The sequence below is a fragment of the Myripristis murdjan genome, chromosome 20, assembly GCF_902150065.1.
Source record: "Myripristis murdjan chromosome 20, fMyrMur1.1, whole genome shotgun sequence".
Taxonomy (NCBI): domain Eukaryota; kingdom Metazoa; phylum Chordata; class Actinopteri; order Holocentriformes; family Holocentridae; genus Myripristis; species Myripristis murdjan.
Window position 1 is genome coordinate 26,848,739 of NC_043999.1, and position 25,888 is coordinate 26,874,626.

The 25,888-nt window shown below is 40.0% G+C and overlaps 1 protein-coding gene and 1 long non-coding RNA gene across 3 annotated transcripts in view; one reads left to right on the top strand and one right to left on the bottom strand.

The window, feature by feature from the left end:
* tgfbr1b (transforming growth factor, beta receptor 1 b) overlaps positions 1-6,609 on the bottom strand; it is an 86,783-nt gene extending 80,174 nt beyond the window's left edge. The window contains 1 exon segment of the mRNA XM_030078960.1: positions 6,513-6,609. Within this exon segment, the coding sequence (XP_029934820.1) occupies positions 6,513-6,582 (70 nt within the window). The 5' untranslated portion in view covers positions 6,583-6,609.
* On the top strand, positions 4,581-11,531 carry LOC115378636 (uncharacterized). Of its 2 annotated transcripts, XR_003930152.1 has the most exons (3): positions 4,581-4,715; positions 6,544-6,765; positions 11,295-11,531. It is a non-coding gene; the product is annotated as an uncharacterized LOC115378636 (long non-coding RNA). The 2 variants fall into 2 exon arrangements; XR_003930151.1 differs by lacking the exon at positions 11,295-11,531 and having other exon boundaries at positions 6,544-7,322.
* Positions 11,532-25,888: the final 14,357 nt, after the last annotated feature.

Consider the following 25,888-nt stretch of genomic DNA (forward strand, 5'->3'; position numbering starts at 1 on the left):
GATAAGAATAAAGTCGCAACACAAAATATGCAAATGGTGCCACTGAAGTTTCCAGACAAAAGGAGGAAACACTTCCAACTTTGCGAAGCACCTCAAAGACAGGCAACCCAATTTATTCAAATGATTCACGCTGGGTGACTTTCTATTCATGTTAAGTAACAACCAATCCCAAGGGGGATCATGTTATCCTTATACTGAAATAAACAATACCTAATTTTAATTTGTGACAGTTGACATTGCTGTGTAGTCAACAACTTATTGTTTGTTTTAAAGATTGGAGGGCTACATGTCACTGTTCTTTTTGTAATTTGTTTTTCTAATTATGTGTAAGCCAGTTTATTATTTCCATAATTTCTCTCATATGTCTGCTGGATACTGCAATTGAAATTCTGTGCAACCTAATAATTTGTTATTTTAGCACAGCTGACTTGTTGTTTCCTTTAAACATTTGAGGGCTTAAATAGCCTACGTCTAATACTTTGAATACTTTTTTTTTACCGTAGTATCGAAACAGGTATTGAGAATTGTGGAAATTCATTGGTATTGGTATCGATTAGGCCTACTCAATTTCTGGTATTGCAACAGTTCTAGTGAAGATATCCATTTCCTCCTTTGAAAAGTGCTTCCTCATTGGCAACCTTTCCAAAAAAAACAGCTACTTAACATCAACTGCAGCAGAAATGTGCCACATATGAATACATAAGGACATAAAAGCAACACAGCTCTTGGAAGGGTGCTTCTTCAAAGCGATTGAGAGGTCAAAAATGCTGATCAGCAACTGCAGTATATCACAGGATGATTTGGTTCAAGTTTAAGATATAGAAATTTTTCAGAGACAAAGCCGAATCTGAAGGGTCGAAACAAGAAAAAAAAAAATACAAGGCAAAAATGGCCCTAGGGCTGGACAATATGGACAAAATCAAACATCATGATAACTTTAAAAACAACTACAATGCTGCTTGGACCAAGTAGCATGTGTCAACATAACCATGTGATGATGAGACAGGTTAGTTCATGACTCACTACTCAAACACAGGACTGTCTTCCTCAAATCCACTTCCTAAAAGATGACCTTATAAAAATGTTCTAGAAAATTGCAATTAGCCAAACAATAACTCCATGTTTTCTTATTATAGTTTATAAGTATTCTGTAATGCGTGCCATAATGTATTCTGTCAGTGGGCCCAAGGAAGAACATCAGCGCCAATATCCGATGCTAATATCAGATCGGTGCATCCCTACAAATGAACTGACCTGAAAGAGTACTGTAGGGATGACTATTGGTGCTTTCCTAAGATATTAACACAATGATATTTTTCATAAACAATCATTAGCAATGTGGATATGATATAATATCCAAAATCCCAGACAGTATCTAGTCTCATATCATGATAGATATAATATAGATATGCTTATATATAGCCTAGATATAATAACAATATGTCGCCTGGCCCTCAACAGTCCCATTTACAGGGTTTAACATCCAATCACAAGTGGACAGTGGAGATGGACTGGAGTTCACACCCGGCATTAACCTACATGTCCAGTGACTTGTGATTGGATGTGTGATCCACCTTAGATCTATCCTTCCTTTCTTTTCTTATTATGATTCCTAGGTCTGCCTAATCCTTTAGGTGGGCATTATGGTTTTGAAACTGCATGAATTCTAAGAGAGGTCACTGTATAGCTAAGCCTTGGGCTTTTTCTTAAAAGTAAGTGCAAAGTGCAAAAAAAAACAACCTCTAAATCAAATTTGAATTTCATGCCACAAGTCCATTATCTCCACAAGGAGACTGGACAATCTTCCAGTGTTGTCAGGGGACACATCAAGATGCATTAATGTTTACACTGCAAATTCTGCATGGTCCCTGACTACCTCCAAAGGCAAATTGAGTGACCGGATCACAATATGTCTCCAAGACGCATTGCACCCACTTCACACCTGTCCACTTGTGATCAGACCAGCCAAGACTCATGTTAAAGCCAAGTGAAAATGAAGTTAAATAATCACACAGTGTTTCTCTGGTGCCACCATTTGCAAGAAAAAATGGCGAAGAGCATTTTTGGGCTGATAAAAAATGGCCCATGAAGCAACCATAACAACAAACTGTATCTGAAGCTACTGAGTTTGCAATTTTTCAGCTACATTTAGCAGTAAAAGGGAGAAGACCTGCCCTACCACTTTGCCTTAGAAATGTAAACTATCCACAGACCGTGAGCAGCCAACCTGTTTCAGCATCTCTGGTACTACCAGTCCCCTCCATACTGCTGTTGCTATGGGACACCGTCAGTATACTGCGGCAGCCTTTTCTTCCCATCGTGTTGGCTGACTGATAAAAAAGTTTATGTTGTATCATAAACTGTTTTTCTTAAAACTTGTTTCAGCTGACAAAAAACAACATTTTTCAGCATATTTTTTATAATGGTCATTCTGGAGTGCTTCCTATAGGAATACAGGCAAAAACAGACAGAGGCAGATGAAAAAAAAAAAAGCGCTGTGTGTGAACACACCTCAATGTTGCATTTAGATCATAAAGGAAACAAATACTAGCAGTCTACCTATTCAGATGGTAAATTACTACTTGGGAACTTAGGGTTAGGCACTGATGACTTTAACAAGATACCTGTAGTCAATTGTGGGGAATGATACAATCAAATAAGGTTTCAAATAAGGTTTTCATCAAATAAATCATTTTGAGATCACAACAGGACAGAACTACTTATTGGGTTTGCGGACAATTTTTGTTTTTCTGTAAAAACATGAACTTAAAACACTAAGTTCATATGTGTTAATTGTGACAAAGTTAGTCAGGAGTATCCAAAATCCACAGAAAATTACAACTGTGGCATCCTGAGGACTACAAACAAGCTGGACTTAATCTACTTGTTGCTTTGGACCATCAACCTGATTATTATTCCTATTCCATGTAAAATAAATCTGTTTGTCTCTCATGAAAAAGTAGAATCAGCAGTAGAACTTGTGACCCCACCCCCCACCCACAGCCTCCCTATGAAGCAATGCAGAGTGGGGGGCCATTCATGAACGCATCGGTGCCTTTGAATCCGATGGCCACTGGCATGGCTGCAACCTCTCAAATTAGTCGTGGTTCCTTGGGCCGGGACAACGGGCGTCCAGGGTCACCCACATGCCTGGCATTCCTCCACTGCTAGTACTGACGGCAACACCGCGCAGCACCCAGAAAAACAACGCCAAACGGACATTTCCTCGAACAGGCAACAGATGCAGAAATGGCCTCCAACGGCTGGGAGCAGGACAAGAAAAACATTCAAAAATGAAAGAAAGCACAAATTATCAGCTCACAGCAGCTTCAAATGCACAAATTTCCACAGCAGTATTGGCCTTCACACCTGTATCAGTTGGGCTAAAAATCATCAATTACTGCAATGAGGGAACCTCCACAGGGCTAAAAGCAGCAGTTATACTATTAAAAAAAAAAAATTAATCTTGTACCAAACTGCTGTTGAACTGCTACCCATGCCAGGTAGGTGCACTTACAAGTCACAGGGTTAACTGTGAAATGGGAGGAGATGCAGGACACAGTGTGAACAAGGAAAATAAACCAGATGCATGCAGCCTGAAGAACATATGCACAAAGATACAACTGATCATGGGACATTCAGGTGACAGACTGACAGGCTGTAGGAGACACTCCATTCTTGCCTGCAACATGTCCAGTTTTGTCCATGCAAAACATGCCAAGTTCGATTTAGTCTCAAGTATACTGAGGCCTTTGCCCCCACCCCTTCCCTCTCCCCTCATCCTTTGTCTTCTGGAACAGTCAGGCTTGATTTTGAGGCTTCCCATGACAGTGGCTTGCATTTGATTTGGAGTGCTGACACAACAATCACCCTTTATACTAGCCCACTCCAAATAAATGTGGCCTGTTTACTTACAGGGCCTTGGGGGTGAGGGGTGGGGGGAGAGAGGGAAGCGAACTACTCTGGATTGACAAATGCAAACGCAGGACTGAGGGAGAAAAAGTGAGTGAAAGAGAGAGAGCAAGAGAGACAAAGACTAGGATAACGCTTATAAGGTAATAGGCTGAGTGAGGCTGGTAGGAGGATGAAGCGAGTAATAGTGACACTGCCTAATTTAGCAACATTTCCATCCTTCACATGTGCGCATACTTTCATGCACATATTCTGCATGCAAATATTGGGAAAGCTAGTGTGTGTGTGTGTGTGTGTGTGTGTGTGTGTGTGTGTGTGTGTGTGTGTGTGTGTGTGTGTGTGTGTGTGTGAGAGAGAGAGAGAGAGAGAGCCACAGGGGTGTGGCGCTGGAAGCGTAGCAGCAATGTGACATGTAAAGGTGTCAGCAAATGATCTATCTTAAAGGTCATATCCTAATTGTCTCTGCAGATGTGTGTGTACAATGTAATGTTCAATGACAGCACTTACACACCTGAAATTTGCATTAGCCCCCTCCTTTTTTGTCATTCGTGGTTATCTGTATCATATCGGGTTTCTGTGCACGCCATGACAATCCTATTGCTGCACAAAGAAGGTGGAATCCCCTTGTCTGCTCCCCAGCCACCACATCAATTCACTTACTCCCGAGCCTGCGTTTGATTGGCAGCAAAGGGCTGTGTGAGGACATGACAGTGCTTATGGCATAGGAAGGTTTTGGCTAGACCTTTATGTATTAAACACGCTCCTACACTGAAGATGAGGCTCCCTCCACACAAAGGAACAACGTGAGTCTGCAAATCAATAGGGGAAAAACTATCGGCTGTTCATATTGTTCAAGAGGACACGCATTCTCCTTTCGCAATCACATGCTGCCCACTGAAACAAAGGAGCAACCGCGATCGCGATGCAAATCACAGGAGCGACATGGCAAATGTGAAATACACAACGGTGGTAGCTAGTGTTATCGCTCATAGGTGCCGTCGTCTGCCTTACGGAGAAACTGTTAAACAAGATTTCGTTCAAAAATATGGCAATTTCATGGGCATTCTTATCATGCACACCTCAAACGTGCACACCTCATTAAACACCACTCAGTGTCTTATTTTCTTGTTCTCTGGGCGAATCTTTTAAATTCGGCATAAAAGCTATATATAGAAGCGTTCAATTCAATAAAATTTCAACTTTAAAAATGGTTTCCCACTCATCCCGTTCGTCTCCGACCAAATGCATTGTACTGGACGGCAGCAGTCACCCAAAGACAAATTTCCAAAGTTTACTGAAATTAAATGTTGCTTGATGAATTGCTTGCATGCCGAATGTACCAAAAGACCCTGCTGATTCGTAAAGGGTCTTTAACCATATTCTATGAGGTGCGTGCTTCAGGCTATAGGTAAGGCAGCGTTAACTTCCAAGATTTTGAACGATGTTTGGCGTGACTTTCTCTTGGTAGAAGCAACTAACAAGGAGGGTGGAGGAACGGCATATACTGAGGAAAATAATTCTCTATCATTTGACAAGAAGCTGTGGCATTATGTTACAGTGAAAAATAAGCCTACACTGCTAAATTCTAGGTCAATTACAGAGTAATGTTATCATCAACTGCAAGGATAACTATGATCTTCCAGGCACAAAACTGTAGTTATACTGTAGCTATGTGGAGAATAGGAAGAGGAGTTAACATTTAAGTTATAAACACAGCTGCCACAAGGTTGGCAAACTAACTAAATCGCGCTGACGAACTATAGCTATATGCCAAATAATGATTAACCGGCGAGTTGGAATGCTGGCTAACTATTGACAAATTACAGTAACTAATTGGTGATGAGGATGGATAGGATGGAAACAGTATTTGCCTGGCTCCACAACGAGAATTAACTGGAAGGGAGAAATAAAACATGACTTTAAGGTTTTGCTGTGACGACTCACAACATCTGCCGAAAACAAAACTAGAAATAACGGTTTTAGTTTTTGTTTTTGAAGTAAATGCAAGATGAGGAAATGGTTACTGGAATGAAATAATGTAACACCGCAAGATAACGGTAACGTGGAACCAGACAAACATTCAGCCCCAAGGCAGCGTAAAGTTTCGGTACTTCAACCACGAACTCGACAACAGCAGCGATGTGACACGGCCAGACCACAGGGGTAAATCAATAACCGAGCTTTGAAAAAAAGCAAACATCAGCTCAATGTGATGCTGCCAACTTTGTATTTGCTAAAGTGAGGACTGGTGATCACTCGGACGGACTCCAAGGCTCTCTCTTGGCAAACTAGAGTACAAATGCCGTGGCAAAAACCTGGCCGAGAAGCAGCCAGCTTTGATCCTGAGCTAAAGCCCTCGGCCCTTTTAGCCACAAAGTGACTTTCAGCTCCCTGCTTCTTTCTTCTCAGACAATAAACATTCCTCAGACAGGCAGTAGCAGGCTGGCCGCCGACCTGCGCCATCTTAGTTAGACAGACTGCTTCTTCAGGCTTCTTGAACAAAGAGCTTCTCTAACGGGGCTGCACCCCGCAGTCTAACTTCCCGAGAGAAACAACACACAGGAAACACGGCTAAACCTCCTCCAAATAAAGACACTTACCGGTATTTTCTTGTATCCTTGTCCCGAACAGGAGGACGAGCAATAAGAGAAGACATGGTATTGCATCCATCGTGGCTGCGGACCAGACTGACTGCCTGCTGCTAACTTCTCCCTGCTCTGAGGAAGGGCTACATTGATTGGCTAATACAGCCGCCACGCCCCGCCTTGCCACGGCAAGCTTGGAGGAAGGAAGACGCTCATTGGCTGACAGGGCTGCCACGCCCCGCCCGGCCAGAGCAACGCTTCCTCTGCTGTAAACAAACACTGTTGCTATTCAATATAATGACTAGCCTAATTATTGGCAATTAGACCTATATTCATATTCTGTTAAGGTAAATAAGAAAAAGTCAACTAGGTCAGGCAAACACCTACTATTCTAACAAAAAATATTAAATTGTCAGAAAAGAAAACTGGTTTTACTTTACGTATCACTCAATAGAAAGAAGATATTTAAAAAAATATGATCTGTCAGTCAGTGGTCACCATAAGGAATTACTACCATTAATATCAGCAAAGCATTACTTCACATTTTCCTTTCCAATTAAATTACCATATCCCTTAGTAATATAATTTTTACTACTAATTATCAATGATGTGTGCTATGAATTTACATCAGCGATTTACTGTATGTCAGCCTAAAAAAGTGAGTATACTCTATTCCACAAAGAAATCTGATGCTCCATTCCACAAAGAAATCTGAGGAAACCGAGAGTAGGTGGATTACCCTTTAATGGCATTCCTGTTATTTTCAATCAATCATTGTGCTACAATAATTTTAGCAGGAATGACAATAAAACTGAGTGCACATTTGTAAAGGCTCAGTCATATATTCTGATTTTTGCTGCAGAAAGAGGCTTATCTGCAAACAGCCTTGAGCCAGGCAACAGCTATGGAGGATACTGCAGTATAGCTAGGGGCTGAATATTATGTCTCCATGCAGATGACTGCCAAACAGGCTGTGGCCTATAATAAAACCCAAAGTTACATGTATTTGTGGAAAGAAAAGACAAATCTTTTGTGCCATAGGAAGATGGAAAGGAAAGCGAGGCTCATGTGACTTTGTTAGACAGACAGAATGTGTCACCGTGTCACCGACTGAGGGAACATGTAATAATAACACAAGCAGAGAGATAACATTCTCAGTGCCGCTGCTCTGCCCCGATAAGATATTGTCAGTGACATGCTGTGACGAGGACAATTTTTGAAGGTCTGTGTGCATCGTCCATATGTCAGTCTTACTCACATACACACATACACACTCACGCACTCACGCACACAATCCAACATAAGCCCCTCACACTGACGTTCCATATTCCCCTCCTTTGTGTGCATATACATGCAAACACATGTTCCCCGCGCATTGTTGTATGGCTTAACTCTCCTTTGTCTCTACCATTTCCACACACACACACACACACACACACAGACTGCTCCTTTGACCCCCACCCAGCCCCCCACCCCTTGTCCCTGGAGAGTGTGACAGAGATTGATGATGGCCTATTATTTGATCTCCATCTGAGCCCTGCACGGCCCCGCATATGCACTGTGCACACACGTGCATGTGCGCGCGCACACACACGCACATTGGTAACACACTCACACACTAATGCATACATTTACTCCAGAAATCCCAGAAAGAAGAGAGAATAAGAATCAGAGAATTGGCTGGTCAGTGACTGCAGTGATAGATAGACAGACAGACAGACAGACAGACAGACAGACAGACAGACAGACAGACAGATAGATAGATAGATAGATAGACAAACCATTTTAATACATTGGATGTTATCTGAAATCCTTCATGCCATAGGCTCAGATAAGCACTCATGCAGAGACTTTACACCAATGTTGTTAAAGGGAATGGAGAGATTGTCACTAGGATTGTCACCCCACCACACACACATACTGACTCGCTTGCACACTCACTAACACACACACACACACACACACACACAAACCTCATTTGCATTTACAATTTCAGCATTTAGCTGACTCCTTCCAGAAGAGCTTCCACTGAGTGTAACAACAGATTGAGTTTCCAGTCCTCGATACCAAAATTACAAGTCATTAACAGGAAGAAGTGTAAAGGTCAGTACTAGTATTCCTTGACTATGTAAAACATAATAGGAACAGAAGAAAGTGAGAAATAAGTAAACCTTTTTTGACTAGAGGAGAGAAGGTGTAATATAGTGGGCAGATGTTGATGTGACGTAGGGGAGACCAGGTACAGTTGTAGCACTTTTTATGATTTTCCCAAATAAATTAAAAACAAGTTACACCAGAATAGCCAATTTGCTATATGATAAACTTCAATGTGTCAACTAGAGAAACAATGTCCCAGTGTACAGGGACAGTCATAACACATGCAGGATGATGGTTGGAACATGTCTAAAATAATCATAATTAATCAAATGCTCAAAATGAAAAAGATAAGCTATTATTCACATTGTATTAAAAGTATGATTACTGAGTAATAAAAGTATGATTAAAAACATTGTTATCGCTTGAACCTCAAAAACATAATTTCAACCTAAACATCAACAGATAAGGGATCAAATTAGAACTGTCATCTGAAGACCCACAGCTGCAAAAAAAAAAAAAAAAAAAAAAAAAAAAAAAAGGAAACACTGCGTACATTGTCAAAAATGCTTGGACAAGAAATCTTAAAATAACTTAAAATAAACATATAACATTACACAGGCCCCCTTTACAATATAAATGAAAATACTTGTTACTGGTTGTAACATGGCGTCAAGACTGTCCCAGTATCAGCAGCTATGTTTTCACCTCCCGTGAACTAGCCTGACTGCTAGTTTTACACATTAGTCATTTCTATTTTTAGCTTAGAAAACAGTAATTGTAATAACACTTGTTTGGATTCCTGTACATTTTTCTCTCAGTACACTACCCAAAAAATACATCTGATAGAAGAGTAAAAATTTTACTTGAATAAAAATTGCTGGTGACTTTCTTTGGGAGTTTCAGATGTGGCTCCATTGTTGTGAGCAACTGCACTGAGCATGTGCAGAGTGAGCGTAATCAATCTACCTTATTTCCAATTGGAGGAATTGGAGGAGTTAGATCCGTACCATGTTACAACTGTACCTGGTCTCCCCTAATTTCATAGTAAATGGGTTTTCATCAGATAGTGGAACATGGGGAGTGACTTTGCTGCTCTGACTGCAGTGGGAAGGTCAAAGGTCATTCCATCACTGCAGGGCCAGGAGAGGGAAGAATGGAGAGATGACAATAGCCCGGTTTCATTAGTCGTTTAATATATACAAGCTATCACTTCCCCTCACCACTTGGTAATTCATAGCAGCGCCATATGTTAGTGGCTATGTGTGGTGGGTGGGAGTGTGATCATAACACTTGACATGTAATGCAAATGCCCTTAAGAAAGATTACTGATTAATAATAACTAGACCAGCCAGGGATGTGCTTGCTGGACCCCGTCCATAGCAATGTTTACTGCCACCACTAGGAGGCTCCAGCAGGTTAATTCGTCACCATCCCCAGCAATCGTTTGAGGAAGATTCAACTGTAAAACACATTAACACTGTTTAAACACAAATATGCCTGTTTAACCTTGTGGTTGTGGTGCTGTTTGATATTTTCCTAGTTTAATTTTCAGGAGCTTCATTGTTGCATTGCTTACACCTACCTTAGCCTGTGAAGCTATCAGGGTTGAAACTCCCTTTAATGGTGCCACAAGGACTCCACTATTTCATTTAAAAAAAAAAAAAAAAAACGTCTGACTCCTTCAAGGCCCTCTCCAAGTGGGAGCCTGGCAATAATTTAAATCCTCCAAATACAGTTTGTTCACTTATATTTATTTGTTCTTCCATGGTAGGTCATGCACAGGAGACGATTAAGAATCACAGTGCTTTCTTGGCAAGATGTCTTCCTGAACTTTATATCTTTGTTGACTCAAGTTACTGCCATACTGAGCCATCATGTCTGCCCATCAAAGCCTGTTTTTAATTGTTTGTCAATGAGGAGTGCCCATTTATTGATGATGCACCCATCTCTGTTGGATTTGTGCTGGTTTTGACATATAGAAAAGTATGCAGAGATGTACGTTCTGGGACTGACAGGGAGAACATCCATTTCAACGACTGAATTCATGGGAGGCATCTTGAGCATTGCTTATGAGAGAGGCAGAAATGGCAACCAATGGTACTAATCTGACCAGATTCTGCCACTATGTTAAAGGATTTCCAAAACAAACAGACAGGAACTCTGTGAAATTGCTATCCGGACAGTAATGAACAGCGTTGCCGCGGCCTCACTCCTTCATCATCTGGGGGTTTGGAGGTGTGCAGTTTGACTTTGACTTGCAGATGTGGGTGGTTAGGACTTGACCACATTCTGGATGTCTAGAGGTGCAGGACTGGCCCATGGACTGGAGGTGTTGGGGGGTAGGACTAGACCATGCTCTGGATGTTTGGGGGTGCAGGACTGAATATTCTGGAGGTACAAGGATGTAAGATTGATAAATATATATAAATATTCCAATGATGAATCAATAATTATTAAAAATATGTGACACTGTACAGTTAAATAAAACTGTGTTTAGGTTAACTAGCCAAGAGCATAAAAAGCTTATTAAGACCTTCACTCTACCTTCTTTACCTTCACTTTGGATGACAAGAGATTTGTCATTTGCTTCTTTTTTTGTTCAGTTAGATCTTCTATCCTTTAGTGAGGTCATTAGTTGCTCAATATTCTTTTTCAGCCAGTTTGCAGTGTGTAATGCAGAATCATTTTTTGTGCTTCTAGGAGGAGTGAAGGTGCTTTCGCCACTCAACCCCAAGATCCAGTAGAAAAGATGGGGATGGGACATATATGTGTCACTGGGTGCGTCTCCAAAGGTCTCATGTAAATGCTATTGAAAACCCTTTCAGTCTTAAATTTCGGAAAACATTGTGAAAATCCGGTATTGTATCAATGTCTCAGCAACATGTGGCAGGTGAATATTAATAATAATAAGGGTCCATACCAGTGATTTTGCATGCTTAGCTCAATTTATAAAAATGTCCCAAAGCAAGCAGTCATGTTTTAGAACACGGATATCATTTTTCCTCCCTTTTATACAGCTACTGGTTTTCATTCATTCCACTACAATATGAAAATTAACTTTCATAAACTTCAAATGTTTGCTTTACACAACAAACTCTAAATTCTGTGGTTTATGAATGACAATGACTCTGTTAGCCACAGAAGCAGAGCATTATAAGTTGGGTATTTCAACCAAAAATTAAAAAAACAAAACAAAACAAAACAAAAATGATATGCTACGAAATCTTTTGTGCTCTGCATGACTTGCAAAATTGTCGTTGTAATGTAATAGGTGGGGAAACTGGCCAAACATTCAAAAGCATTGATATGGTCTTTTAAATATCTCTGCAGGTCTGGCATGTTTCTCTTGCAAAACGAATTTGTCATTTTTTCTCTCTCTAGTTTGAACTGGTGCTGGCTGAGACCTGTTTCTTTTGCTACCTCCATAAACAAAGAACCAGTTGTGGTATGATTTATAGTGTCCTCTCAAATTTTTTCATTCATTCATTCATTTATTCATTCATTCATTCATTCAACCTTTATTTATTCTCAAAGATCATTGAGATTAAGCCCTCATTTACTATGACATCAAGGGTACATATTAAAGAAAAAGACAAAACACACAATACAATCACAAAAAAATACAATTACTTAAAACAAGTATAGGTGGATGTGAAATTATTTGTAATCAAAGCTCTAAACAGACTGGTGGGAATCAATGAATTAATTTTTGTCGAGAGATTTAGGGGCACAGAAGTTAAAAGCACTTTTGCCTAAGTCAGTGAGAACTCTGGGTATGTTTAGTGTAAGCCAATCATCAGAGACGGGGAGGTAAGGCCTACAGGACCAGTTAAACGATGAGGTGATGTCAGGTTGGGTGCTCTCCAACAAGGGCTTTATAGAACATGTACCAGTGAAAATCTCATCTGCAAGAGGGGACCACCCAATCTTGTGATACCAGATACGGTGATGGATACCATAAGGATAACCAGTGATAAATTCATGGGTAGAGTGATAGACAGAGTCCAATGGCAGTTTCTATAGGTCACATCACCTTAATCAAAAACTGATTAAGCATAAATAAATTTTAAAAATTGCATCAACAATCATTTTCCTTCACAAAAAACTGAAAAAGTGTCTCTACTTGGATATAAAAAGCCAATTTTCTGTCTCAGTTAAAAACAGGATTATCAACATGGACTGCACTGTGTTCTTTACTATACAATTACTCTGAAAGAAAAACAGAACCTGTGCTTGAATTTTAGTTAATAATTAAGGCCAATACTTCATCATAAAATCGTTTTGCATTGCAGGGGATATTGGTAGGGATTACTTATCTGGGGGCACATCTTTGACAGCTGGACAGACAGAATGTCTTTTGAATTTTAGGACATGGAAGATCACGTTCATGTACCTGAGGGACATTCTTCAGTCCCTTCTTGCATGTCAGATGAGACGAATGCTTTTAGAGCAGCGAGCAGCAATATACATCTGGCGTCTAGCCACCAATTTGGAATACAGGTCAGCTTCCCATTTATTTGGGACTGGCTTATCTGCCGCCTACATTCTAACAAATGGTGTTGTTGCTGTCCTCCCATAGTACATCAGACACCTTCAGAAAATGAATTCAGAGAAAAGCAAATTCATAGCCTCCCATGATGTGATGGAACCAACTGTGGAGCTGTGGTTCCACCTGAAACCCAAACAGACTGCTGTAATCTCAAGGGTTTCTATACAATTATTCTGCAAAGTGTGCTGGACCACAGGTTGCACTTCTGGAACAGAAATGTAGGCTGGCCAGGAAAGGTGCATGCTGCACTCATGTGCTTATCAGAGGGAACAGAATAATAATATTTCAGAGCATTTTGATTGGGTGGATATGCCTGGAGTGCTGTTAGGGCATGCAGCACATGCTTGTGGTTGCACTCTGGGTAGTGAAACCACATGCAGTAAGAACAAGCCTTGCTCAGGTTGCCTTTGATAACAAGCTCAACAAGCCGAAGTGTCGAAGTGTCAAATCATCCACCTGAATCAGGCACACTATGTAATTTTTATACCATCTAGCAGCTATTGCTGACGTCTGTCTACAGATTCAGTTACAAGCTTAGTATTTCATTTATCATTAGAGGCTGTATTTTTGTACTACAACACAACCTATGGTAACACATAAAGTTAAAAATGTTTAAAAGAGCTGCAAGAAGTATCAAGTCAAGTCAATCAAGTCAGTGTATATGCAAGTCGTAACAGTCACTGAGATTGAGAGTGAAAGTGAAAGCAGTAGCAGTGTCCTGCTTATAGCTATGGCTAACTTCCGGTCTCAGACTACAAATTTTAGCTGTGATTTTCCAGTCACAAACTTTTGAGACTGGGGGCAAAAAAAAAATTACATTGGAGACAAATCACTGCTTGTGATCAATCTCAAGCTGTGACGGTTTTCATAAATGTTTGAAAACTAGTGCTCTTTTTTTTTGGCACATAATAGTGCACACGTGATAAGGACAAGCTGCACCTTGTTGCTGGAATCCAAAAACAGTAACAAAACAGAAACAAAAACAGTAGACCCTGCTAGTGTTTCAGCCTCTTGCATGAGGTTTCATGAGAAGAAATTTCAGACCTTGGCCATGTCCTTCCAGAAGTCAGATCATGCCCCTCCTCTGCGCTCAGCTGAGTAGTGTCTGCACTAAAATAATGCAAAAAAGATGTAAAATACAGGGCAGATGTGGTGCCCTGGTGGCTCACCAAGTAGAGGACATACCATGTGATACTTAGGTTAATCTACATTGGCCTGGGTTTGAATCTTACCAAGACCCTTTGCTGTATATCATCCCCTCTCTCAGACTGTCCAATAAAAGAGAAATGTCAAAAACATATTGTTGTGTAGTTTGAGCAGGTTCAAGGCTACACTGTGGTTAGTTTACTATGACAACATTATTCCAAACTGAGAGTCTGTGCATTCAGCAGCTTAAAGTGTGCGTGTGTTAGCCTGCTAACAACAGACTCTGTAGTCTCTCTAGTGCTGCCCAATACAGCCGGCATCAGCATGGCAATGTGTGTGGGGATTAGGGTTGGGTATCGGTTGGGTTTTATCCGATACTGGTGCCTACTCGGTATTTTTTAAATGGTTCTGGTGCTTAAACGGTACTTAAAAAAACAAAAACACACACACTTTGTCAAAAAACAATACCCTTTTATTTCCAGGGCCAAATTGAACACAATATTAACTTAAATAATTAAACAATATAAATACAGGTAACATATGGTACTGGCCTGGTGGTTGGGGACCACTGACATAGATTATCAAACAGGGTGCATTGTTTGGCTTTTAAATAAACTCCATGTGTTGCCAGATGTTTAATTAAATTCGACGTGTTACCTCCCTTGCATGATGTTGCTTTAAGGCGTCTGTTGCATGTCGCAGAGTCTGCGTCCTCCTTAGACGTGAAATGTAGCCAAACCTTGGAGCGTTTTGCCTCCGACATCTTTATTGATCCTCTCACTATCAGTTCTGATCAACAAGTGTGCTGAGTAGTGGCACTGACGTCATGTTGAACAACCGCAATTTGGCGCTGGAACACCAGGGGGCGGCACCGAAATGAGGCACCGAAATTTTCATTCTTATTCGGTCTCGTTACTACCGTTTACGTCGGAACCGGTGCCCTATTGGCACCGCGTTTCTGTACCCAACCCTAGTGGGGATGGGCAGGATTGCCTGTTTTCAGAGTTCAAAAGCTCTGCAGCGCATGTGCCCAGACAAATTTTCTAGATTGGAGTAAAAATGGCACCTCTTTGTGAAAAGGTCAACATGCCACATCCCGATCTCCTGATGCAGACTGTCTGGGCTGTCTGGATCATTTTCCAACATGTTGGAAATATTTGTTGTTGCTCTTGGAGTGTGAGAGGGAAACAATGAGCCAGTTTGTCATACTGGCCAAGAATACTAATAACTGAACTTTAAGTTATGACAAAATGTTTTGACATTGTCTTTGCTGTCTGGCAGTGTGTACCAAAAGTAAATGAAGGCTATCTGGCTGCATGACTGCATATAGAGTGGACATGAAAACAACATTACATGGATATCTCACCTCCAGCTCTCTTTGTGACACTAACAGTCTTCGCTGACCAGAATGACCCAACCATGAGCGGTGTGCAGATCTCTGGTGCTCTTCTTCAGTCTCTCTGCACATAATAAGAATTAACCAAACGGCAGCGAGTTGCTAATGATCCATTGTTACAGTCATTGTTGCTACCACACAAATTCTTTTGAACCATTTGGCTTTTTGAATGGCTGGCTATAGTGCCGCGAGTCCCCACCTACAAAACTTCAACATGTCGTGAACTTCCATCTGAAGTGTGCCACACTTGAGGCTATGCCGTCTCTTGCCGTTGAGTCTTATTATGTGCAAACTCACATCACTGCCTCATCCTGAAGTGTGTGCACTGCTCTGATGCAAGATGGAATTCAGTTGCTCAGTAGGTCAGATAGTGGGAGATGTCCTGCAACATTTGGTGGTGTAATATGCACCTGGCGTAACAGTGGATTGACTGGTATTGATCAACACTTGTAAAACCCTGGTGCTGTGTAATGGTCATCTGTACATTTGAACAAGCCAAATATTACATATTTTACCTTTAAGCATTTTTATTGTTTAAAAATAAAGAACTTTGGAATCGAAATTTCAGTTCACTGGCGACAACAACAATATTTAACAGCTGATGAACAAAAAAATTGTTTTCAATAAAACCAACAAAAATAAAATAAGATTAATAAGAACACAGGTGCAGGCTGAAGCCATAGCTTATTTTGCCTACCCTTCTTACTAATACTTATACTAGTTCTTACTAATCTCAGGCATCAAGAATCTCAACATCCATGATTACAATGTCCATACCACTTGGTAAAATATTTGTCCATGTCCATTTGAAGTGTTTCAAGTAAAAGCATAATGTGTAACCAACATTACATGACACTAAAAATAATAATAAGCAAATCAATTGCTACCACTCCCAATCAATTTTCAAGGCACTTTCCATTTTTCATTGATTTTTTTGTTTGTTTTTTGTTTTGATTTTTCACATTCAGGAAGCTATTTTGTTTGCTCCAACATAGCTGATAGCAAAGCATTTCATTTGCATTTTACTTTTTTGCAGCCTCTCAACGGTTTGTTTACAGTGTGGTTGATAGTTGGATGGAAATGGGGCTTCTATCTGTCTCTCTTACACACACAGTGGCAGGCATGCAGTGTTTGCCTAAGGGGAACAGACTGTGCCCCGTCCTGAAATCATTCTCTGACTCCACCCTGATATCTGGTGGTGTGGATGGAGGCTTGCCAGCAGTCCAGTGTACCACTCCTCTGCTTTTATTTCTGATGACTCAGTCTTAGCCCTAAAAAAACCCTCAAACGCAGACTCATTCCCAGGGGAGCAAGGAACAAACTACATTTACAACAAATCAGTACTACTACTAGTGTTGTAACTCAATAGCTTTTTGTCAGCTTACACCTTTATGAGTATTTTAAGGTGATATTCTTCAATCTAATAGTCTTGCTGTATATTGTGTATTGGATTGTGTTTATGTTGTTGGCAGCACTGCACTGTACTATACACTGTAGAGAAAGCAATAAAAAAGCTTCACGTAGATGATACATTTAAATAGAAGATTACACCTAAGGGGTAATCTAAGGTAACCCTTAGTGTAACTGATATAAAACATATGTGATGTAAAATGCATCAGAATCATCATGCAAAAGAAATGTCATAAGTCCCTGATCTACGTCTACATAAGTTAGTGATTTCTTAAATTTCCAAGGTTGCCTTTCAACAAACTGCAGAGAAGGAGGGTGAATTTGCTGCTTTCAATCAAACATGGCTGCTGCACGTGTTTAAATATAGCTAGCTAACTAACTTGCTGATTAACACTCTACGATAGTGGCCCGGGCCATTAATGAAAACACACATTCCCTCTTCAGTCATGCTTCCTCCAGCTTAGAAACCATGCTAAAATCACATCAGTAGTGTTAAAACATGCAGCTTAGCAAACTGGTCATGCAGTCATTTCATTCTAGACTTTGTTACTGCACTGGCTGCTTTACCTGCCTCAGCAGCTCTGTCACACAGCTGCAACTGCTGTCGTGACTGGGATCAGCTGGAGATCTCATATCATGTCCACAGTGGTATCCTTGTTTCAACTCCCAAATTAAATATAGAGTTGGATTTTAAACTCTCCTAATCACCTTTAAACCCATATGAAAATGTAACACATGCACATACAGTGGTGTGAAAAAGTGTTTGCCCCCTCCCTGATTTCTTATTTTTTTGCATGTTTGTCACACTTAAATGTTTCAGACCGTCAAACAAATTTAAATATAAGACAAAGATAACACAAGTAAACACAAAATGCAGTTTTTAAATTAAGGTTTTTATTATTAAGGGGAAAAAAATCCAAACCTACATGGCCCTGTGTGAAAAAGTGTTTATATGTATGTATGTATGTATGTATGTATGTGTACACACACACACACACATATATGTACATACACACATACATATATGTATGTATGTATGTATGTATGCATATATATATATACTGTATATATATAGTAAAATAAAATAAAATAAAATGAAATAAAGTAAAATAAAACAAATAACTGAAAATATCAAATTTCTTCATAAACCAAAGTAGTGCTTAAAAGATAGGATTTCTTTATTCATATGCATTGAATAGCCTTGTAAAAATCTATTTTAATTTGGTACATTGTCACATGGACACACTGTCTAACATTGATTGATTGATTGATTTGATTTATTGGTCCCCGAGGGGAAATTCGTCTTCACTGACTGTACATGACAAGAGAATTTCACGTCACAAACGTACAACAACAAAAACAATACCATATAACAATACCAACATGACAATACATTCCTGACATTGCATAAATAGCAACAGCAGTGGTGGACAGACATATCAGCGTGGCTTGCTGTTCAGGGCAGCTATGGCTGCGGGGATTAAGCTTCTTCCGAGGCGAGCCCTCCTCATATAGAATATTACAATCACATCCATCCTCCCCTAATATTTTGAGTGGCCAGCTTCCACTGTCATATATGTATGTTGAACAGGTATGGATGCATGCATATGACCATATAAGTTTAATATGTTGTTTTCATAACTGTGTCTTTATAAGTTACACATACACAGTATGTTCAACACATATGGACTACACATACATCACCATGCTCAGAGGAGGCAGTGGTATATGTTTGGTCTGTGTATGACTATATCTGTCATATACAATATATGGCATCATTTCTATGATACATGGTGTGTTCATATATTAGATTTCCACATGGGAAAGCACTTAGTGGTCTGGTTTCCTGCTGCATCACTTATTTATTGATGCCATACATACCAGTGAGGCCACTGGTGTGGTTGTCCCTTGCTCCAAACTACTAAGGGTGACCATACTTTCACTGTCATGGTCCCCACTCTCTGGAAGCACCCCTTCTGCTCTGATCTGCAGTCTGTTTCATATTTTAAAAAATGCACAAAAATTAAAATTAAAAAATACACTATAGGGTCATTCCATATGAAATCAACCAATTCAGAAAAAAATCTTCCTGACCCCTTCAGAACCATCTGATTTTTTCTACAATATCTTCTGCATATTCAATGAAGCCATGCAAAATTTAACATTCATACCGTATTTTCTGAGTTACAGATCCTCAAAGTACATATATAACATGAGCCTCGTATCAAAATGTAGCTAAAAATGAAACCTTTCATATGCGATGACATGTTTTAATCAGCTACCTATCCCACATGGTGATATGACCCTTGAAAGTTTTCCCAAGCTGCGTGTTTTCCAGTCTTCTCTGGTGAATTATCAGAAAACTGGTACAGTTTTGCTGCTGAAACTTTCATTTTTTGCAAGATATTGATTCCAAAAGTTGGCTACAGAAACCTGTATGTACTTTGAGGAGCTGTAACTGCTGATTCTGAGAGGGTCAGGTGGGAGGCACTTGTTGAATTTCCATGGAAATTCCATGGAATTTCCTATCCAATCCTCATCAATAGGTCTTACTACAGCATTGGGGGTGGACAATAATCAGCAAAATTTCAGAGAGTAATTCCCGGAGGGGACATGAAAAAATTGCTGTCTGGCACAACTGTACCTCCCTCTTATACTAAATAGGTTCATTTTGCCTACAGATAAACCTATGCACCACCCTCTTTCTCTCTTACGCTCCTTTGAAACTTGCTGTACAGTGTTGAGCCCTCAGCATGTTCATATGTTTTAAATTTAAAACATATGAACATTATATTATAATTTATAATGGTATTAAAAGCAATAATTCTCTAACCAAATTTCTCACTGTTCTATTTCTACTACAGTCCATCAAAGTAACTTTACAAGAACTAGAAACTCAAAATAAGCTCTAAAACTAGAGGAAATACCTTGAATAATCCAACTACATCAAACTATTCTTCAAAAAACATATTTATTGTCGTGTCAACAAAAAACACAGCAAGATATGGCATCAAATAGTGACATACAGTATATGTTTGAGCTGTACACTGTCAGCTTAAACAGTGAGCTGAAAGAGGCAGGTTTTGGACCAAGCAGGGGCAACGTTATGGATGGAGGGGTCTTGTCCCCCTTGACCCCCCTGGGATTTCCTCCTATGTAGTTGGTGCTAGATCAGCCATAGTGTTAGTGGAAGAGCACCCCTTCTTCCAGCTTTCCATGCGGAATCTTCTTGATTTTCTTCTGTTGCTGTCTCAAGAGATCAGTGTTATCAGCTCCAGTCACAGAGTAAAAAAGTAACCCTTTTCCAGTTAGTCCACCAGCAGCTCTCCTTCTGCATCCCAGAAAATGGTGGCCATCACCTTGCCTGCAGACATCACTGTCTTGCCTTAGTGGGAGGTGGAGAACCAGGATGTTTCCACTGCTTTAATTGTTCTTTCATCTCTGATTGGAAGTGATTGGACCCAGGTCTCATCCATGGTCACAAATCCCCACAGAAAACTCTCAGGATCCATCTCAGAAATGGGAACATTGTCCCTTGGTATGCTTTGCTGAGTCAGTTCGCTGGCTTATGAAGCTTCTTGGACCTGAGTCAGCAAAGAAACTGACACCTTGGATATTTGAAGTTTGATTTGGAAGATTGCATCGATGCAATCCTTGGAGATACGCAGCTCGCCCAGCTTTCTACTGTAATTTGTAGAGCGTGGTCTTTACTTGCTCTAGGATTAGGGTTAGGGTTAGGGTTAAATTGAGTCCAGCATAACAATTTTGTTTTGTTGCGTTAGATCAGTCAGTCTTAAATAGAACAATGGAACAAACAGGCGATAAGGACAGCAGAATCTACCCTGTCTTGTAGTGTCCACCCACTTCACTCACAAATTCAAATCCTGCCATGTAGTCAACCCATTTTTTTTTTTTTTTTTGAGAATCCTCCTCATCATCATCTGACCATGGTGCTCCTCTGTCTTCTGATGTTTTTTTGAATGCAAACTATAGACATTTGTAGAACTTTGTGACTTGCATGTACAAAAATCTGCTGAGAGAAACACAAGATTAAAAGGATAAAAAGAAAGCACATTTGAGTATAAAAACAATAACAAAAACACACGGAAACTGTTTACATCATCATAATCATCATCACACATTTCATTATTATGAGTGAAGACCTTGCATCCATTCCTGACAATAATCATCAAAATATTTTACATTGAAAAACATTTCTGCCATCAAATTCCCGTGCAGCTATGCTGGAGGTATCGCACTGTAAAGCCACACTTGACCAGACATCCACAAGAGTGAGAGAAACCCACGGTGTTGTTATCAGTGCCAGTGTTTTAGGGTGGATTTTTCCTTCAACCAAAACTCTTATCATAATAATTGCTTACATTTCTTAAATTCAATCTGTTGTGTTATGTAATATTCCACAAAGGGCAGTGAGGGGTCCTGGGCTGAAGGAGCTCTCAGGCCGACCATTTAACACCTTTTTATGGCACAGCCCTACTTCCCTGGCAGGGAACTAGCCTATCAGATCAGGTTCCCTGTGTGCTGGCCTCGCGGTTACTTGCTTTGAAGAGCAAGTGATATATGGAAACGTCTGCCGTGGTACCGCTCATGACTAACAACCTCCTCGGGAGGTGGGAGCTTTTAATATCTTTGAAGCCTGTTGGCTTAGAAAAAATCTCTCTGCAACAGCACACTGAGGAATCTCTCTACTGATTTTGGAGATGGATGTTAAGTGCTTGTGGATGGAGGACAGGAAGGAGAGGAGAGGAAGGCAGGGAGGGGGAGAGACTCAGAGCACCTTGATACTCTCCAGATGTCATTCTCCTCTTGAGCTAAAAGTGGCATATTATGCTAAACACCTCTTTTAATGGATGAGTCTGCAGCAGGGGCAATCAGTCAGCTACAGTGAAAGATATATCCATTTACATTATGCATGTCTCTTTGAGAGCAGGCCATCTCTGTAATGTAAAAGGTATTTAACAGTAACTAGGGCAGGGGAAAATATGCTAAATAAAGAGAGGTGCTTTAATTCCAAGTTACAGCTGTTCAGTGAATTACATGGCTGGAGATGAATAATTACAATCTAACAGTGGCGTTTTCAGCCATGTGACTCCTAAAGTGAGAGCGGGTATACAACTACAAATAGTGGTGATCTGACACTAGAGTTTGGGCCAGCAGACTCAAACACATAGAGTGTACAAAATTTCAGATTCCAAATTTTTTATTGGTTTATTTATTGATGGGGTGGAGGGGTGGTGTGGTGTGTTGAGAGTCCTGGCTTGAGCCTTTGAAGCCACTGGATCACTGAGCCTCAAAGTTCTGAACTGAGACTTTATAAATACAAGAAACTTCACAAGTAAGTCAACATGTGAACTTAACTAATTGGTGTTTGTCTTTGATGTAGGAAAGTTTGCATTGCTCAGCCTAAGACGGTAGAGCCTGCAGATATCCGGCGTGGAAAGCTACATCAATGAAAGTTTAATAAGTTCTCACCAACTTTGATACTACTACCTCTGCATATTAGCAGAGCTAGTCTAAATAAGGAGATCCTCCACCTCCAGGGATATGTGGTTCCACCTCCACCTCCAGAGGGCGACACAGAGCAGTAATGGGACTTTTCCCAGAAAATCAGCTCTCTAAATCATTTATTTATTTATTTATTGTGCATTGGTGAAAATGAGCAGCCGCTGGTTAAGAAGATTCACATTTCTATGAGCTTATGGGAGTGAAATCTGAAACCATATAGCAGTAAAAAATACTTTTTTCCTCTGGTTCTGCAGTCAGTCAGCAACATGTAGCCTCAATGCTAGCGGATTTTATTTTCAAACCATGGATTTCACCTCAGCTTATAATTCAGTCTTCATTATAAATATCAGGCTGTGGAACAATGACAGTAACAGTGCAGTTACTGGTAAATATTTGGAATCAAATGTAGTGATCATTTTCTAGCATTTAGCTTCATTGACTGTCATATACCCTACTCTGTTTGTTTCTGAGGGCTCAGTACTTCCCCCAGTGGATCAAAGACTGTACTGTAGTCTACGTTTCTGTCCCATAGCAGGTCAACGGCCGTGGTCCAGCTTTCTCACTCTAAAGACATTGTTATTTGTCTCTTATTTCATTACGAGTTTCTGAATCACAATCTGTTTTACTGGCAGGCTGGATTCAGTTTAGAAACCATGAAAATGACTTGGGTGGGCTGCTCACAGAAGCCTGTGCATTGTTTAGCATGTGACAGACTCCTCTTACATACATTTAATTCTTGGGTTTTCTTTTCTTTTTTTAATTTAAATTTTAATTATTCAATTGATTAATTTTTAATGCTACATTTTAATGTATGCAGGGGCGCTGCCAGGAATTTTGGGCCCCATGAAAAAAAAAAATAATAAAAAAAAATGTATATATATATATATATATATATATATATATATATATATATATATATATATATATATATATATATATATATATATATATTTACTCAATGATGGTTTAATAATTTTATATTAGTTTTTACCTATTTTTTGGGGCCCCTGTCAGGCAAGGGCCCTTGGAATTGTCCTAATTTTTCCCCCATATACGGCGCCCCTGAATGTATGTCTTGTCTTGATGTGGCCAAAGGAAAGTTTCCAGTTGTATTTCATTTGTTTTAATTTCATTGACCACATGCAAAAATTACAACACTAAAAATAAACAATGTTAAAGCAAAATGATCTTAACTCTTAAAGGAATGGAAAAATTCACAAATGCCAAAGTTTAGCCTAATTTAGCTCCAGCTGCCCTCCATTGAGTGACACAAGCATTCAAAGAAAGTGTATTCCATAAGGAGGATACCCTGAATAATATTTTGTTCTTTACATTGGCAGAAATAGATTTCCTCTATACATCTATACATCTGCAGGAGCCTAACTGAGAGGCCCCACAAGGAGCCCCAGGCCTCAGTCATGTGTGGATCAGCATCAACAGAAAGACTTGAGTGTTTTCTGTGTTATGCTTGCAGAGGTTATGGACAGCAATGTCTTACTCATAGTTTGATGTGATAACACTGTGGTTTTCAAAGCAGGGCCTGGGGGCTTGTAAGGGGTGCTCAGTAAAATGAGGTATAGTTTAATTTCACTATCATTTCATTCACTGTTTGAACAAGTCTCATATTCAGTCTGAAAATCCCTGAAAGGGAGAAAAAGATAGCATCTTGCTTCACAAAAATGTCAGTGACAAATATGATGTCTGTACTGAGCCTTCAAAACTTTTTTCCAACATGATAAAAAAAAAAACAACTTCCTAAACAAGGCAGAATAAGATGGATCAGCCCAGTAGGATGAAAAAAAACAATTCTAGAAACAACTAGATTAGCATTGGAAACAATCCCGTATCTCATCCCATTGACATATATGTCATAGATAGATAGATAGATAGATAGATAGATAGATAGATTTGAACACTGAAGATGAGACTGAGAGATGGAGATATTTTTGGAAAATGAAACAGACTAAAAAGGTGCTTTGGTAGGAGAGAAATAATGGTCAGCCGCTCCTGATTTCCTTCACCTCAAACTGGGGTCTGCAACAGCTTAATGAATGTCAGCTTAGGGGTTTGGGGCACTGAAAAAGTTTGCAGGCCTGTCTGACTTATGTTGCTGCACTGGCTGCATGCCCTTGTACTTCACACATCAGTATATTCCAGGCCTGACGCAGATCCTGCTGGCCTGTGAGCTTGTTTGGAAACACCACCTGCTGGATCCACAGACGCTCAACCCATGAACAGACCAAGCACTAAGCGCTGAGCAGCTGTTAACTGGGGCTTTGTTATCGTTGCATGGGAATTTTTTTTTATTAGGCCCAGAAAGGGCGGGTACATCATGTTCGTTTTGAGCCCAAAAGCAATTCAACAAAATGCGATACGATCATTGTTGTTAATGAGAATCTCCGGCAGCAGCATTTTGTTTTGCTTCCCACAGGGAGAAGCCTTGTGGGAGGCTGATAAGGTGAAGGCCCTCCGCCCACGTCCCTGTGGCAAGCTACTTTTGGTTGGACTTGCTGGCATCATGTGTTCCTCTCTAACCCGAACCCTGTCTTTGAGCCTTCTTTTGTATCATCTGAGCTTTTATTGGCAGCCAATTAGAAAAATGAATCTTTCAGACACAATGCAAATATACTGCATGGGATATAGAGGATCAAACACCACTGAAGCTTTTTTCTCTTTTTTAAAGCTCAATGCAGGATTTTAACAAAGCAAGCCTGGCCAAAGTTATTGACCGCTGTGAGAGAAAAAAGCATGCAGTGCAGTCTTTGTCCATCGGGGGCAGTGCTAAGCACTTGTTAAATAAGAGGAGACTAAGAAACCGGTGCTACATTTGATTCCAAATATTTACCAGTGACTGGATTGTTACTGTTATTATTACATGACCAAATATTTATAACGAAGACATAATTATAAGCTGATATGAAGTTAATATTTGTAAAATGATTTCTACCAGAAATGAGGCTGTTGCCTGGTTGTGTAACCATAACAAGGTTGTAGCACTCTACGTCGCCCCTTGGAGGTGGCCTCAAATACTTTTGTAGGGTGGAATATCTCCTGATGCAGACTAGCTCTGGCTGAACATTCTTCCATTCATGCCAAAAACTTTTTAAGCCTCCTATTGTGTTAGAAAGTTGCCCACACCTTTTGTCCCATTGGGTCAAATTGACTTGCTATGATTTAACTCAGCCCAAAACACAAAAAACAGTGGTTATCATCCAGTCCTCATAACTAACTTATCATGCATTCATAACCATTTAAATTTTTACTTTT